The sequence below is a fragment of the Emys orbicularis genome, chromosome 22, assembly GCF_028017835.1.
Source record: "Emys orbicularis isolate rEmyOrb1 chromosome 22, rEmyOrb1.hap1, whole genome shotgun sequence".
In the NCBI taxonomy this organism is placed as follows: domain Eukaryota; kingdom Metazoa; phylum Chordata; order Testudines; family Emydidae; genus Emys; species Emys orbicularis.
Genome location: NC_088704.1, coordinates 16,028,617 through 16,043,510, shown reverse-complemented (window position 1 = coordinate 16,043,510; position 14,894 = coordinate 16,028,617). Strand labels below are relative to the sequence as shown.

Here is a 14,894-nt window from a genome sequence, read left to right as displayed (position 1 = left end):
CCACTGATTTGCTGTGTGACCTTGGGTGAGTCACTTTGTTTCCTCTCCACCCTTTATGGATCCAATATCTCCCATCTGGCACACTAAACAAACAAATGTGCCGGTTACAAGAGTACAAAAAAGATGGAAAAAAATGAAACTTCTAATTCTAACACTTCAAATCAACAAACCCGACTTGCAGGCAGGTCAGAAGAGACATGACAATGGGCAAAGTGCACTTGGCTGGGCAGTGAATTTTAAACATGAGAACCGGCTGATTTGTGGTATTTTCATAGGCTCCAGTACAGTATGTTTGGTGACATGTAATTTGACTGTTTCTGATAGTGCCTGTTATGAAACATCCCAGTCTCATTGCAAGGCAGCTGGAGAGCATCGTTAGGATTGTGCGGGTTGCTGGAGGACGCCTTGGGGACGCCTCTAACTGTTTTGAAGGGACCACTTTAAAGTGCAGTTATTCTTTGCATCCAGAGGGAGATGTTTTGTGTCAGAATCTGATTCATCATTTCATGGAGCTTTAAGGCCAGACGGGACCATGAGTGAGACCTCCTGTCTATCACTGGCCATTACATTTCATCCAGATACTCCTATATGAAGCGCAAAGACTTTAGTTAGACCTCAACATTTCAGTCCTCAGGAGACTAAACTGTGTGCCACAGGCACAGAACAGGAGACCCCTTCAGTGCCAAGGAATGGATTAGAAGAGAGATTCCCAGATAATCCTAGCAGGCAAACCAGGCCCCATGCCACAGAGCCCCTCCTCCCTCCAGGTCCCTGCCAATCTGAGCTAGGGGGAAATTCCTTCCAGCCCCAGATTTGGCAGAGCTGAGTGGGGTCACTGAATACGGTGTGAGGTCAGGGTCTGGCCATTAGAGAGATCATACGCCACCGGGATCCCTGCTGCGTTCCAATGCTGATTCCCTGGTGGTCCTGGCTGCCCTGTAATGGTGGTCGTCCCCTTTGGGTTCCAGTGACGTCCGGAAGTTCAAGGAGACGAAGAAACAGTTTGACAAGGTGCGCGAGGACATGGAGATCTCTCTGGTGAAGAACGCGCAGGCCCCGCGGCACAAGCCCCACGAGGTGGAGGAAGCGACGGGCACTTTGACCATCACCAGGAAGTGCTTCCGACACCTGGCCCTGGACTACGTGTTACAGGTGAGGTTCTGGCCTACCAGCTCCATCCAGTCGTCCTGTCATAGAAACAGGTGAGCCCAGGATAAATGCTGATTATCCATCAGCCGAGAGTAGAGGAGCCAGTGGGTGGGTGGAGGTGAGAAAGGAGGATCTGACATCTGGGTTTTAAATGGTATCTGACTGTGAAATTATCCAGCACTTAACCTGCTGCCTCACATGGCAGAGAATCCCTGGGAAGTTCTTAAAAGCCAATGCATAGTCTGGCGAGACCCGGTCAAAGGTGTTTGGAGCAGACCTGGAACGAAAGGCCATTTCTGTACTGAACGTTTGCCCCAATTTCAGCTGTGGGGTAGCCAGGCTGCTGAAACCCCAAGGATAACCAGGAAAGCCACAATTTGCCCTAGATCCCAGATCTGCCTGACTACTCTTTACTTGGCATACCCCAGCCTGTCCATATCAAATGCCTACTTTACCCCTGCTTGAAGATGGGGTAAGTTCCACTGGTGGGGTTGCTATCTCTCTAACTGACATCGATTGCTTGGCAAATTCCCAGGATAGACAATGCCTAAGGGAGAGCCGGTTTCTCTCAGAAGTCTCTGCCTCTCTGATCTGCAGATCTCTCCAGTAGGGCTTAGAAGATGGCATTGTGCAATCAGCCAAAGTAAGAAAGCGAGATAATGCCTCTGAGTGCTTTTCTCCCCCATGTTCTGATTGTGAGTCACAGCCCATTCCTCCTACAGAGAGTTTCCTTAAGGAAAACCTCTGGGCACATGTGTGCGTGTTTGCATATACCTTTGTGCATGCACACACATGTGTGTATACACATTGCTTGAAAAACCACACCCTAGCTGAAATGGTAAATGTCACAATCATTTCTCATAAAGAAAAATTAAACTAATTCCCTTGATTGAAGCTCCTTTTAGCATTACAGTCTCCTCAAAGAACATGGTTTTTGCCCCCATAATTACCCCTTGCCCTCCGCCAAAGCTTTTGTTGTCTCATTTGCAGATTTTATTAGCTGACTTCAGGTTCCTCCTTCCAGGCAATGGGTTTAATAACTGAACAAATTCAGTGCAAATATTGATCCATGTGTCACTCCACTAGCCCTCGTTCCCTGCAGCACCAAATTGGGACCATCTGCCAGCACCTTCTGTCTTATCACGAGATAGTCTATGATGTCACATCCTACTGATTGCTGAGAATCAGCAGTGGGTGGAAAGGGGACGCTGTCCCTTTAATTTGTAAGTCATGGGTGCTTTGCTAACCTTGAGGGATTGTAGCTCTTTGGCTTCTGGGATTTAAAGATAAATTCAGCTGTGGTTGCTGGCAAGGTCACTAGGGAAAGAAGTTCCTGTGTTGTAGGCCAATATCCAATGCTGACAAAGGTAGAAAGCTCCACTAATGCCATAGGCCGATCCAGTGGGATTTCTCTGCTAGCCCTGCTGGGGGGGACGATCTAAAGCCATGCACCCAAAAAGACACAGACAGAAGAACTGGGGCAGGATCTCTTTGCATCCCTTTAGGCTCAGAGATGTTAGAGATGGGAAAGGCTTGGTATTTTATTTATTTATATGAACACGTTAGGGGCCCTTGACACAACTTAAATCTGCATCCTAAGTGCAGCAGTTTTACAAATCTCTGTCCCCTTCACACAATTCCCCTTCCCTATTTCAAACGTCTCGGAAACAAGAGGAGTCTTGCTCAGATGACATAAAGGGGTTGGCCTATAATGCAGACTCTGGCCCAGCATTTTTTTGCTAATGTGCCTCTCACCTTGCCCAAGGATGCGATGAGCCTTGGGGAAAAGCAGATTCCAGCCTCTCAGCTCTCTGACTTAGCACAGCAGCCAAATATCTGTCAGTGAGATGATCAAGGAAAGTTGGAGTTATATCTGTCAGTGAGATGATCAAGGAAAGTTGGAGTTATATCTGTCAGTGAGATGATCAAGGAAAGTTGGAGTTAAATTAGTTAACTACTGTGCAAATCTGCCAAAGTCCCTCCCCCTCACCCCCCCCCCCCCCCAAATTGGATTGCACGAATCAGTTACTTGAAGTAACTGGGCATTTTTTAACTGCCAGATTAATTTGTTTTTACCAGTATGCATTTGTGTGGCCTAGGCATGCCATCTAGTGGCTGGTTGTCTAGATAAGACCAAACAATTAACAGAAGCTTCCATGGTGAGAGAAAGAGTTCTGGCAAAAAGACACCTTTTGGCCTCATGCAGATGCCAGGAAACTGTCCTAGCAAGGCCATGATTGGCATATCTTCCTCACCAGACCAGAGCTGCAAAGACACAGTGCTCATTTCCTGGACCGGCAGCCTTGGAAAAGCAGGAAGCCTGTCCCTCCCGCTTCCACCCAAAACTAATTTCCATTCATCACGAAACAGACTTTGGTCACAGGCCCGAAATTTGCATGAAGGAACGTTGCTTTTATGAATATTTGCAACAACAACAACAAAAGAGTCCAAAAAGGGCTCAGACCCAGAGAATTGCAATTTAGGACCAGATTCTCCCATGTGATCCGGCACCTTTGCATTCCTCAGGCGGTGCATAGAGGCTGGATTCTGATTGTAAATGGCCATGGAGTTCCCCTTGTGGAGTGGAACCCCCTATTTGACTCCCATCCATCCGCTATCCCCATCCTGGCTGTGGAAGGGAGGAGGGGGAAGGTTGTGGGGCAGGCTGGGGATGTTTCTGAGCTGAGTTCCTCTACATGATACTCGCTGGTATAAAGCCCTCTGGATAGCTGTAGCAGAAGATGGGACATGGCTGAGGAAGAATCGGGAGGCAGGTTCTGCCAAACACAGACACACGCCATCCGTGTCCCAGCACAGCTCGGACCTGGGGGAGAACAGAGCCCTCGGTCCCTGATCCAGGAAAGCGTTTGCTGTAACTTTCTCTCAACTCTAGTCTCAGCTACTCCAAGTGCAGCATCGTTGGAGCTAATTGGTGCCACATTTATAAAAGAGATATTAACACACCGGGACCTGTTTTGCAGCTGTCATGGTAACATATTGTTCGTGACACTGACAGCTGAAGCCCCATAGAAATCTTCTGCTACATTTGACAGGCTCTTTAGTGCTAATTACAGCACTTGTAAAGCTTGCCAGACTTGCTCATGGGATCCATGGAAAGGTATTATGTAACTGCATGCTATTCATTTTTTATTTTTAAGGCATCACTCTCTCTTCTGCAGCCTCTTACTTTTCATTTCCCTTTAATGTTTTATAAATCTCAGAAGCATTTTTCATCTCCTGACTGTGGTCCATGACCTGAGCTGACAAGAATTTACTGGTCCTGAGCGCGGTTGCACTGGTTCACCAACCAAACAGCTTTGCAACAGTCTCGCCCACCTGATTTTGGCATCCATTATCTCGTGAACCACTAGTGCTCACTAATAGAGCTAGACACAGCTGCTAGGCTGGCTTTACCTTGCAGCCGGTTCACCAAGCATCCTCTACTATTCTGGTCCTTGTGCCTTTCCTGGGCAAAAGCTGCTTATTGCTTCAAAAGGTGCTGTGATTTTGCAATTCAATTAATTAGGGATTAAGATGAGAGCCCACCAAACTCTCTGTATTGGTGACATATGGCAGGTCTCCAGAAATAAAAGGACAGCACAGGGACCTGCTGCATCATGCCCTGTCTTTTATAACGGGGATTAAAGCTGGGATTTTCCTGGTCCGAGTAGCACGTAGCAGGCTGAGAGATGTTGGAATGTGCTTTCCAACCGCACTGCTCAGCACCTGCGGAAGGAGCACAAGAACCGAGGTGCTTTAGCACCAACACTGCCTGTGTTTTGCAGAGAGGCATTACAACAGCTGCAGAATATATTTCAGAGCAAGACCCTCCCAGCCTCACTAGATGGTGCTGTCGTGCTTCTCTGACCATGGAAATGTGGTGCTAGTCTAAGGACTGAATGTGACTGAAGGCCCCCTCTTTCGTCCTTCGAGGTGACCACACATCACAGGAGATCAGAGGCAGACTGGGGGCCGCGCAGGGGAAGTTTGCACAGCAGCTGCCTGTGCTCTGAAGATAACTTCGGTTTCCAGGGCTGTCAGCCCTTCCTGAGCGCTAAAGTCACTGATCTGGTTTCCTTTGTCAATCACAATGTGTTATTTTAGGAACAAGGTCCCAGTGCAGGCACCGTGGGTGCTGGTTACTTGGCCAGCTGAGCGATGGCGAACGCGTAGCCCTGAGCCAACACATGCTGCACTGACACCACTCGATCTAGCTGCTAGGAGGAAGCAAAGCAGTGGCCCACCAGATTTTAAAGGTGCATCGACATCATGGGCACCAAGTACTGAACAGTCTCCTGGGGCCAGCCTAGCTAGTCCGATGATCTGCAGTAACACCAAGGGGGCAGCATCTTCAAATGCACCTATGTCCCTTAGGAGCCTACGTCTGAAAATTTTACCCAGGGACTTTAATTTGTACACACTGGCCCTTACCCAGAAATCTCTACATCTCCGAGTGGGCCCGTCAGACGCCAACTGCCGCTGCCTGCTTAGGGTTGTTGCAATGGGTGCTGCTTGCTATGTCTAGCCCATGGGCTGCCGCTGCTGAGTTTCTTGTCTTGATTCCCTTACAGATCAATGTCCTCCAAGCCAAGAAGAAGTTTGAAATATTGGACGCGGTAAGGGCGCCATTCAATTTTCCCTGCTGTCCCCAGACTTAGTACACTGCAGTGCTGCATGCTCCATTTTGCCCAGGCGGATACACACGTCCCCAGCACTGAGACGCAGGCAGGAAGGCCAGTGTGGGCTGCGGGGTTCTGGAACAATAGTGCACCACAAAGAACCAAACAATCCCTCGGTGCTCTGGAAGGGCGAGGGCTGTCAGAGAGGAGTGACAGTGACACGGTGGAAAAGACAGTCACTATGTGGGGAGGGATGGGGGGGGGGGATACCTGCAAGCTTAGTAAGATTAGAGGCAGGAGGAATGGAGGGGGGGCACAGAGGAAGAGAGAGAAAAGGTGGGAAAAGAGGATGTGTTGATGTCTGCAGAGAGAGGTGATGTAGCTGAGCCTGAGAAGGAGATATGCACGGTCTAGAAACGATATGCTCTACCTAGGTACATATATGGCCACCATCCCCATAGCATATGAGCACCTAGATGGTGCGTGTGGCCTCAGAGCACCCCTCAGAGGTAGAGCCGTATTCTTATTCCCATTTTACAGAGGCAGAGAGAAATCGAGTGACTTGTCCAGGGTCAGACAAGGAGCCAGTGGCAGAGCCAGAAATAGAACCTAGCTCTCCCGAGTCCCAACCCAGGGCCTGGTCAGTCACAAGAGCATGTTGTTCTGTGAGGTGGGTCGCTCCTTCGCCATCATCAGCATGGAGGAGAGCTCCCCCAGGCTAGCGCTGTCCGCGGTGTCACCCAACAGAAGGGATTGGAGTGACGCGGGGGATTCATTTGGCCCTGGCAGAAGGAGGGGCTCCGAGAGAGCTCTTTTAGAGAGGATTGTGTCTGCTCAGGCTGTTTTCTTAGGCCAGCACTGAGGCTGATATTCTACTGGGGTGTATGAGTGCCCTGCATAATCTCCCCTCCCCTCCCAATGGCTCCGCTCCTGTTCTGACCGTGTGCCTTGTTTCCCATCCCCAGATGCTGTCCTTCATGCACGCCCAGTACACCTTTTTCCAGCAGGGCTACAGCCTCCTTCATGAACTTGATCCCTACATGAAGAAGCTGGCCACTGAGGTGAGGGGTTGGGGTGAGGGGATGCTTGGTTCTGTTTGCCATTTCCCTGTGGTGATCCCTTTGCCAGGAAAGCCTTGAGCATCAGGACGGGAATGTTCCAGAACCTGCCTTTGCCAGGAACATGGCCGGCCTGGGGATTCGGGAACTCAGCCATAATTAGACAAGTTGGCTCTTCCTGGGCATCTCCTGCTCACTGGACCAAGCAGGAACTCCTACGGTCCATCTGGGGCTGGGCAGCCCTCCCAGACACAAGGCATCCTGGGTTGTTTGTTTTTTGTATTGCATCTTCCTTGCCGAAGTTTAGGGCCTGGGCGGGAGACATTCCCTCCAGATTCCTGACCAGATTCTAGCCCTGGTCTTATACTGAGCCCAGTGCATGCTGGGGAAGGAGTTGGGAGTTCACAGGGTGGTGGACATGCCCAGGCCATGCAGACAGGAGCGCGAAAGCTCATAGCGATGTGCCTCAGGATAGTCTCTGTGCTTTGGTCTAAGGAGCTCCCCGTAACCAGGGCGGTGACAAAGCATCACCCCAAATCCCAAGCTCTGGGAGGAGGTCCCAGCGGTGGAAAGCTAGCTGCCGTACCAGCCCGCAGCGCCCACCCAAACGCAGCCTCACTGGACCCGGGGAAACTCGCATCCCTCCCCAGGACGTAGGCCCTTGGCAAGACTGGTGTGAGCCCAGAGAATGGCAAGCAGGAGAGATGGCTGGGGGCACAGTAATGGGAACCATCTCACTGAATTTTCCCTCGGGTTTTCTCCTCCCTGTCTTCAGCTGGACCAGCTGGTGATCGACTCGGCCGTGGAGAAGAGGGAGATGGAGCACAAGCATGCCCTGATACAGCAGAGGGTGAGTCCCCGGGGGCTGCGGGCTGGCATGAGAGGACATCACTCTCCATTAGCCAGGAGAGCTGAGTGGTTAGCAGCACCTCAGCCTCCCAGGAAAGGGACTGCTGCGGGAGAAGCTAGCGGTGGGACTGTAATGGCCCTGCAGCTGGGTTACACGCCATGCGGCAGTGAAACCTTTCCGCCGTCGTTTGCCGGAGCTGGGTTTGGATGCAGCTGCAGGGGAGTCCCTTCCCAGCTAGCACTATTCTGGTTTACAGAATGGGAGTGCCGTCTAGTGTCTAGAGCCGGAGTGATCAGGAGTCAGGACTCCTGGGTTCTGGGCCCACTCTACCCCTGGGCAAATATTAAACCTCCTCGGACCTCAGTTTCCCCCTCTGTGTGATGCTTTTCTGCCTCCCTAGGTGGTTGTGAGGCTTAATTCGTTAATGCCTGTGAAGCCCTTTGAGGTTCTCGCACATAGGGGGCTGTTCCCAGAGCATGTTATTGTCATGAGTCCATACATGAAAACAGTGTCATGTAAGGCCGGGACATTACTCTGGGAAGCCAGGTTTGGCTTGGGAAGCAGTTAGAGCAGCCCAGCGGCTCTCCCATTCTCCCTCCCTCGTCTCATCCATTCCCTCTCTTTTCCCTTCTCCCATCCCTGCCCTCACAAGCCGGACAAAGCGTCTGGCGAGCCCCAGCGTCTGCAGCTGCTATGGTGGCAGCACATCCCTCCCGAAACTTGTCTGTCTGCTCTCACATCTGTCCAGCCAGCTTCCCCTCCACCTTTCCCCAGGAGGCGGCAGCAGCACGCCTGACTGCCCAGCTCCACCAGATGGTCAGCGCCCCCTTTTAACTCAGCCAGCAGACGGATGGAGCCATTTGTTCCCTGGGGGCTGGGCTGGCTGAAGGGCCGTTTCTTCATTCACATGGAGATCACCCCCCCCCCACCCCGAGTTAGGTTAATGGGTTGTGAGGAGAAGTGGAGGGAGCTGGGAAATGCGCCTGTCTTCCCCACATCTCTCTTCCCTCCCACAGAATGAATTCCCAGCTACCAGGGTACAAGAGGCCCTGCCTGCTTTCTGATCAGAGAGCCCTGCGGCCCTCCCCGCAGGGGCAGAGCAAAGCTATTTAAACTGAGCTCCAATAGATAGGTACAGGTGGTGGAGAGACCAAACTGCCTTTCGCTACATGATTAGATAGATAGATAGATAATGTCTGGGGATGGGTAGGTGAGCAGACTGAGGGGTACATATGGGGATCGATGGATGTCCCTTCAACATGGGCATTATTAGATATAAAGAAGGATCCTCTTTCTTCTTTAAGGAGTCACATTCTGCCCTTTCCTAGCACCCTCTGTCTGAGGATCTCCAAGGACTTCACAAACATTAATAAGTTACTCCTGACAAAGCCTCTCTGAGACATCAGTACTAGTTATCCAATTCTGAAGCTAGGAAACCTGAAATACAGAGAGGTGAAGTGACTTCCCCAAGGTCATGCACCGAGGGTGCGTCTACACGGCAAGCAGAAACCCGGAGCGAGTCTCAGAGCCCCGGTCTCCAGTCTTGGGCTCGCACTGTGTATACGTCTGGGCTTGGGCTGGCGCTATGTTAACATGAACTTGGTACATTTTAGTTCACACTAGCACCGTCTACGGGCAGGGAGGGGAGTTACAACGCAGCCCTTTGGTGTGCGCAGCAGTTCACACCCTGCAGTCTGAACTACAGGGCTGTTAGACAAGCCTTGAGCCTCAGCCCCCAAGAGTTTATCCAAGGAATTTTATCCCTTCCTTGTCGAATCACTTATTCGTAAATAAATTTTCCCCGTTCTATAGGTGGTCAAAGAATATCCATCAAATAAATTAGGCCTGATTTCTTTTTCACCATGATTTATTCACAAACACTTTTTCCCTTGTCTGCAAGTTGTTTGCCCGTAACAAAGGAATTGTTAATAGTGTTTTCACTTGATTGTCTCCTGCCTGGTTTATATTCGCAATAATGACCATGGCCCATGGTGCTCCTGAAGAGATGTCTACTTCCCAGGCTATCAAGTCTCTTGATCCCTCTGGCTCTAAACACTAGATGGCACCAGCCAGTTACTAACCCCTGGAATATGCCCTGTGCCGTGACCATTATTACTTAAAGGAAGCCTCCTCTCCGATGAGCCCAAAGAATAGATTTTCCTTCTCCATCAAGAAGGCAGCTGTGGGGTGGGTAATTTCACCAGTGAAAGAAGAATCTTTTGGGGGAAATTTTGGTGCTCCAGTAGAACCTTGATTTTACGGCCACTAATCTTACGCATGACCAGTTATACGAACCATTTTTCCCAATGGAAAAGAAAAAAAATTCACATAACAAAAGCGATGTCGATGATGAGTAAGTTGACATCCCTTCATCTACTAACAAGCCAAAGGAAAGAATGCCTGTGGCTGGGTCAACGGCCCATGTCATGCAGTGTAGATCCCCTTAGATCTCTGTGGGAGCAGTGGTTCAGTACTGATGAACAGGGAAGAGTGAATTACCAACACCACTTCCTGTGTTTTCCTTGGACATCTCCCTCGGATGATCCTTCTTTAGCTTCTAAGCTATGCTAAGAGCACAGTCCTACAGGGCATGGCTTCAGAAACAATTATGCCACCTGTGTTACCTGTGTCAAAAGTACCTCAGTGCGGGGAGCATGAGAAACAGGGCAGATATGGAGTTTGGGCCCATCCCCAGCTAGCAGGGCTACTGGATCCTTGTAGAAACACCTTAGGATCTTTTTGTATGACAAAGCTGCAGTTTCCCATGGAATATTAACACTAAGAATCTTGCTGAGTTGCGGGAGGGAGGTCAGTGGAGTCTGCTTAAATCTCTCCTCCCTGGGGTCTAAGTAGGTTGCTTAGCTTGCATGTCCTGTGGATGTCTGAAAGGAAGTACCCAGCTGAGACCCAGGCAAAGCCCAATATTGATTTTGTACTCATGGGCGAGGAAGTGGATTGACAGGCCGGGACGGGAGAGGGCAGTTTGGTCGTCTGACGGCGGCCGCTGGGGAGGAGGAGATGGATTCCAGCATTTCGCTGCCAAAGCAGAGTCCAGGCTCTGCATAGAGAGGCATGTTGCGTTTCTCACCGTCCCAGAGCAGGACTGACTGGAAAGGATTCACGTGCACCATGCACTTAAAAAGATGCGGAGCCCAAATCTGCTCCACTGGAGTCAATGCATTCGGCCAGTGAAGCCAGTATGTCACTACCCCGCCTTGGCATGACACCTAGTGACAAAGGTGTGCCACATTCTGCTTCCGTTGACACCAAATCCAGAGTTTCACAACTGGAGTCTTGGGGATAGGGGGCAAACCCTCTGCTGGTTAAATTGACATACCTCTATTTGCTTCAGGGGAGCTGTCCAGCAGCTGAGGGTGGGGCTCTGGGTGTTGCAGTTGAATGAGTTCTTGACTCTGGGCCCACAAACTGATTCAAAGCTAACCCCCAGAGCTGGATAACGAACTCCCAGTGCAGTAGTAGGGGAAGGGTGTAGGTCTGCATGATCAGAGATGAGATGCTAAACTGAGGTCTTCTTTGGCAGAAATTAAAGATCCCATTGCAATGCTTGTAAATGGTAAGGGATAACCCAGGTGTCCGGCCCCGACGTGCCCTCCTTTGCTGACACAGATTCTAACATGGCCTGTTGCAGAGTATATACCAGTTGCCGCACTGACAGCAACTAACTCGTCACTCTGTACAGCGGTGGAAGACCAAATAAAATGCTGTTCCCTTGTGCTATTGCTGGACGTTCAGGAACAAGTTTAGAAAGCAGCCACAGGGCTGTCTTCTCAGTTTGAAAACCCAGAACTACACACACACATTCCCACGAGCCCACAGTGTCAGATTTGCCATGCACATCAGGCATTGAGATGTTTGGCTAGCTGACCCCAGTATGCAGCTACTGCTTGCATGCAGAAATGCAAGATTTGGAGGGGCACAGAAATTGCATGGATAATTCTGAGCCTGCCGGTGGATCTGGAAAACATGGTTGCTAAGCCTTGCGAAGCTTCGCTGGGGATTGATTTTGCACTTGATCATTAGGGGAATGTTAAGTAATGTGCCTTTTTTTCTTCTTTTCTCTCTTGTCACCCATCGTTGACGTACCCCCTCCAGACTCTCCTGCAGGTGAGTACAGCCACATTGCTGTGTGGTGTCTTTTGAGAGATTGGTTCTTCCCTTTTGTGAGCTAAGTTTCTTCGAAGGAGTTGCACTTGACTACACTTGAACTCCAGTGAGCCCTGCTTTTAGATCTACACTGGCAATGGGATTAGATCCTGGCTGGATCCTTTAGTGCTCTAGCCTGTCCTCTCTGGAGAACTAATTCCCAAACACAATTGCAAGTAAGTTTGGTGGTTTCATCCTAATCCCTAGTAGATTTTCCTTCACATAACAAAACTGCCATGCAATATCCTAGATGACTGGCAGTCTTGACTCAAGAGAGGCCCAGTTCTGGAACTGCAGGGGTTCCGTGGATTGGGACTGAAGAGTGTTGACCGAGCAGTGGAAGTAGAATAGCAAGAAATTCTGCAATTGAAGATGGATGGGCCAGATTTTTGAAAGTATCCATGTGCCCGAAGATGCAAGTAGGCACCTAGTGGGGTTTTCAATAGGTCCTTGGTGCCTAACTCCCATTGAAATCCTACATGCTTTTGAAAACCTCTCTAGGTGCCTGTCCCCATCTGCAGGCACCTAAGTACTTTACAAAATTCTGGCAAAAGGTGCATTGGCAGAGCCATGAAAGGACCCAGGACATCAGAAGAGGGAGTGCTGCAGGTCAGGAATAAGCTGTGGGTCTGGAATAACAGGGGCTTTTATAACTGAGCAATGAGGTGCATTGCCAGAGCTGCAAGGCGCCTTAGGACTGGAATGGTGGGTGGTGGGTCTGAGGACTGGGGTGGAGCTGCGTGGGCAAAGCTTGCCCAGCGCATACCCACGCTCTTCTTGGGTCCAACCAACGCTCCTCTGTCCCTGGCTTCGGTGAGCATGGAATGTTAGGCGCATGGAATAAAGGAGCAAGTAGACCGGGCCATGCGCTGCTAACGCTGGCTTGGGTTGGTGTTTCTCAGCACCATGGACACTTCCTCCTGTGCATTTCACCTTGCCATGTGTTTCTGGGTGGCAAACCGGAGGCTAAGCAGGCGCTGGATTTGTCAGCTGAAGTGCAGCCATGGCTATATGTGTTATTCCCACCGAGTAGAACACTCTCAGGCGTGGAATTCAACAGATTGCTGAATCGACTGTGAATTGACAGAATGATAAACAGAGTCTTTCCCCCTTCTCCCTGCTCCACTGATCACTTAGCCACAGCTGCTGCACTGTAGCTCCATTGCATAAACCTGTTTACTTTAGCTTTATTGACACGGGTCAGGAACTGTTCTGCAAACCGCCAGATGGGACAGCCTGGGAGACAGGAGCTAGTTAATCTGCTGCCTGTCTTCTTGGAGCACAGAAGTTCTTCAATACCTGCTCCCTTTCCCTTCAACCAAGCATTAAGGTACTTGGGGAGGATGTCTGATGGGATCCTCTTTGGTTTGTTACCAGTGTGTGTCCATATGTTATAGGGGTTTAATTATGCACTGCCAGGGCACAGCTCAGCTTGCTAGCCAGGAAGGACATGAAGGTACAAGCCCTACATCTCAATCAGATCCGCGTAAGCTAAGCCGTGGGATCCCTACCTCTGCTGTACGGAGCTGAGAGTGAAAGTCCACTGCTGTGCGGAGGCTGCTCAGTCCTAGACGCTGTGTCTCCTGTTGCTCAGGCTTCACTCATGGCAGAGAGTGTGTCCTGCTGTCTGCAGTCTGAGGTGTCCAGTCCATTTGACAGCCGCTCATTCTATCTCCTGGGTGTAGACAGATGAGCTATTGAGGCTTTTCTATTCTGATCCATTTAGGTCCTTCCCCGCAGGAGATGACAACAGTGAGGCCATGGAATTAGGACCCTTTTCTGATGAGATTAGGTAAATGGCTTCAAAGCGAGATAATCTCCAATTGAACTGCTGAATAGCAAAGCAAAGGCAAAATCCTGAGAGAGGGAGAGAGTCTGAGAACTCGATTTAATCCACTGTGCGGTTTCCAACTTGTGTAGGCTTTCACTGGGACGCTTGTTGGCTGATGGCCTATGAGAGCTTGTCATTCTCTCCAGGCCGATAGCTAAGAACCCCACAAGCTACATCCCACCAGGAGTCCTTTAGCACCAGCAGAAGATAGGACAACAGGTAACACAAACCACTAGGAGAAAAACCAGGTCATGCACAGATAAAATTTAGAAGCATCCAAATTAGAACCCTCAGATCCAGGCACTCAGCGGAGCCCTTCACTCTAATGGGCTGAACCAAAACCCCAGATCCAAACATGTCCCGACTCCCAGGAAAGTTGGGGACTGGATTTAAAATGTGCAGCTCCAGCTTCTGTCTCATTTCAACCTGAAACCAGGCAAAGCTCAGGTTTGGGGGGTTGCTGAAACCTGACTCTGAAATTAGACCTGCAAAGGTGTGAAACTCCCACCCAAATCCACACCATAGAGATGGATTTGCCTGGGTGAAATATGTTTAATTCCATGTTGTTGTGTGATGAAATCCGGCTGTGCCTGCCTTTTAATTGTGATTGGTCCAATCTACAACTCCAGATCCTGAACTCCCCCAGATGTTAGGAGGTTTCAAAATTCCAGTCTGGATCCAGACGCCAATTTTGCTTTCTTTATAAAGAGCCAGACTGATTCTCAGCAGCACTCCTGAAGGCTGGGGTGTTGGAATGCCAGGCCTGAGGATTATAACCTTAGTCCAGCCCTGCTTTGTTTTTCTTTTTAAAAAACGCGACATGAGAAAAACATGCCAGGGATATTCGTCCCATCTGGGCCACTCCTCAGAATCGCTGACAAGCCGCACTGTACAGTTTAGAGTTGGACCCGGAATCCACTTAGCATCCCATGTGCTGTGGCGAAATAAGAGGCGATGTGCAAGAGCCATGGACAAAACAGACATTCAGGAGCTAAGTGAAGAAACACAGGAGGCAGAGAGAAAGCAGCTGTGCTGGGCACAGAATTCATTGATAAGTTCACATGTATCTAGGCTCTCATGCAGATCAACGTTCCTCTGCAGGGAAAAATTGAGCAGTGCTTTCATGGCACTTTCTTTTTTTAATGCTCTCTCAGGGGAATGTCATGCCTCATGAAATGAAAGTGTAACCGAATTGGAAGGCTACTGACAAGCGTTTCCTGTGT

General features: G+C 50.0%; 1 protein-coding gene across 1 annotated transcript in view; it reads left to right on the top strand.

Annotated features, from left to right (window-relative positions):
- Positions 1-14,894, top strand: part of ACAP3 (ArfGAP with coiled-coil, ankyrin repeat and PH domains 3) — a 161,284-nt gene that overhangs the window by 102,494 nt on the left and 43,896 nt on the right. Inside the window, exons 6-10 of the mRNA XM_065421141.1 lie at positions 969-1,152; positions 5,721-5,765; positions 6,734-6,829; positions 7,602-7,676; positions 11,790-11,801. Of these exons, the coding sequence (XP_065277213.1) occupies positions 969-1,152; positions 5,721-5,765; positions 6,734-6,829; positions 7,602-7,676; positions 11,790-11,801 (412 nt within the window). The remainder of the gene's footprint in view (positions 1-968; positions 1,153-5,720; positions 5,766-6,733; positions 6,830-7,601; positions 7,677-11,789; positions 11,802-14,894) is intronic.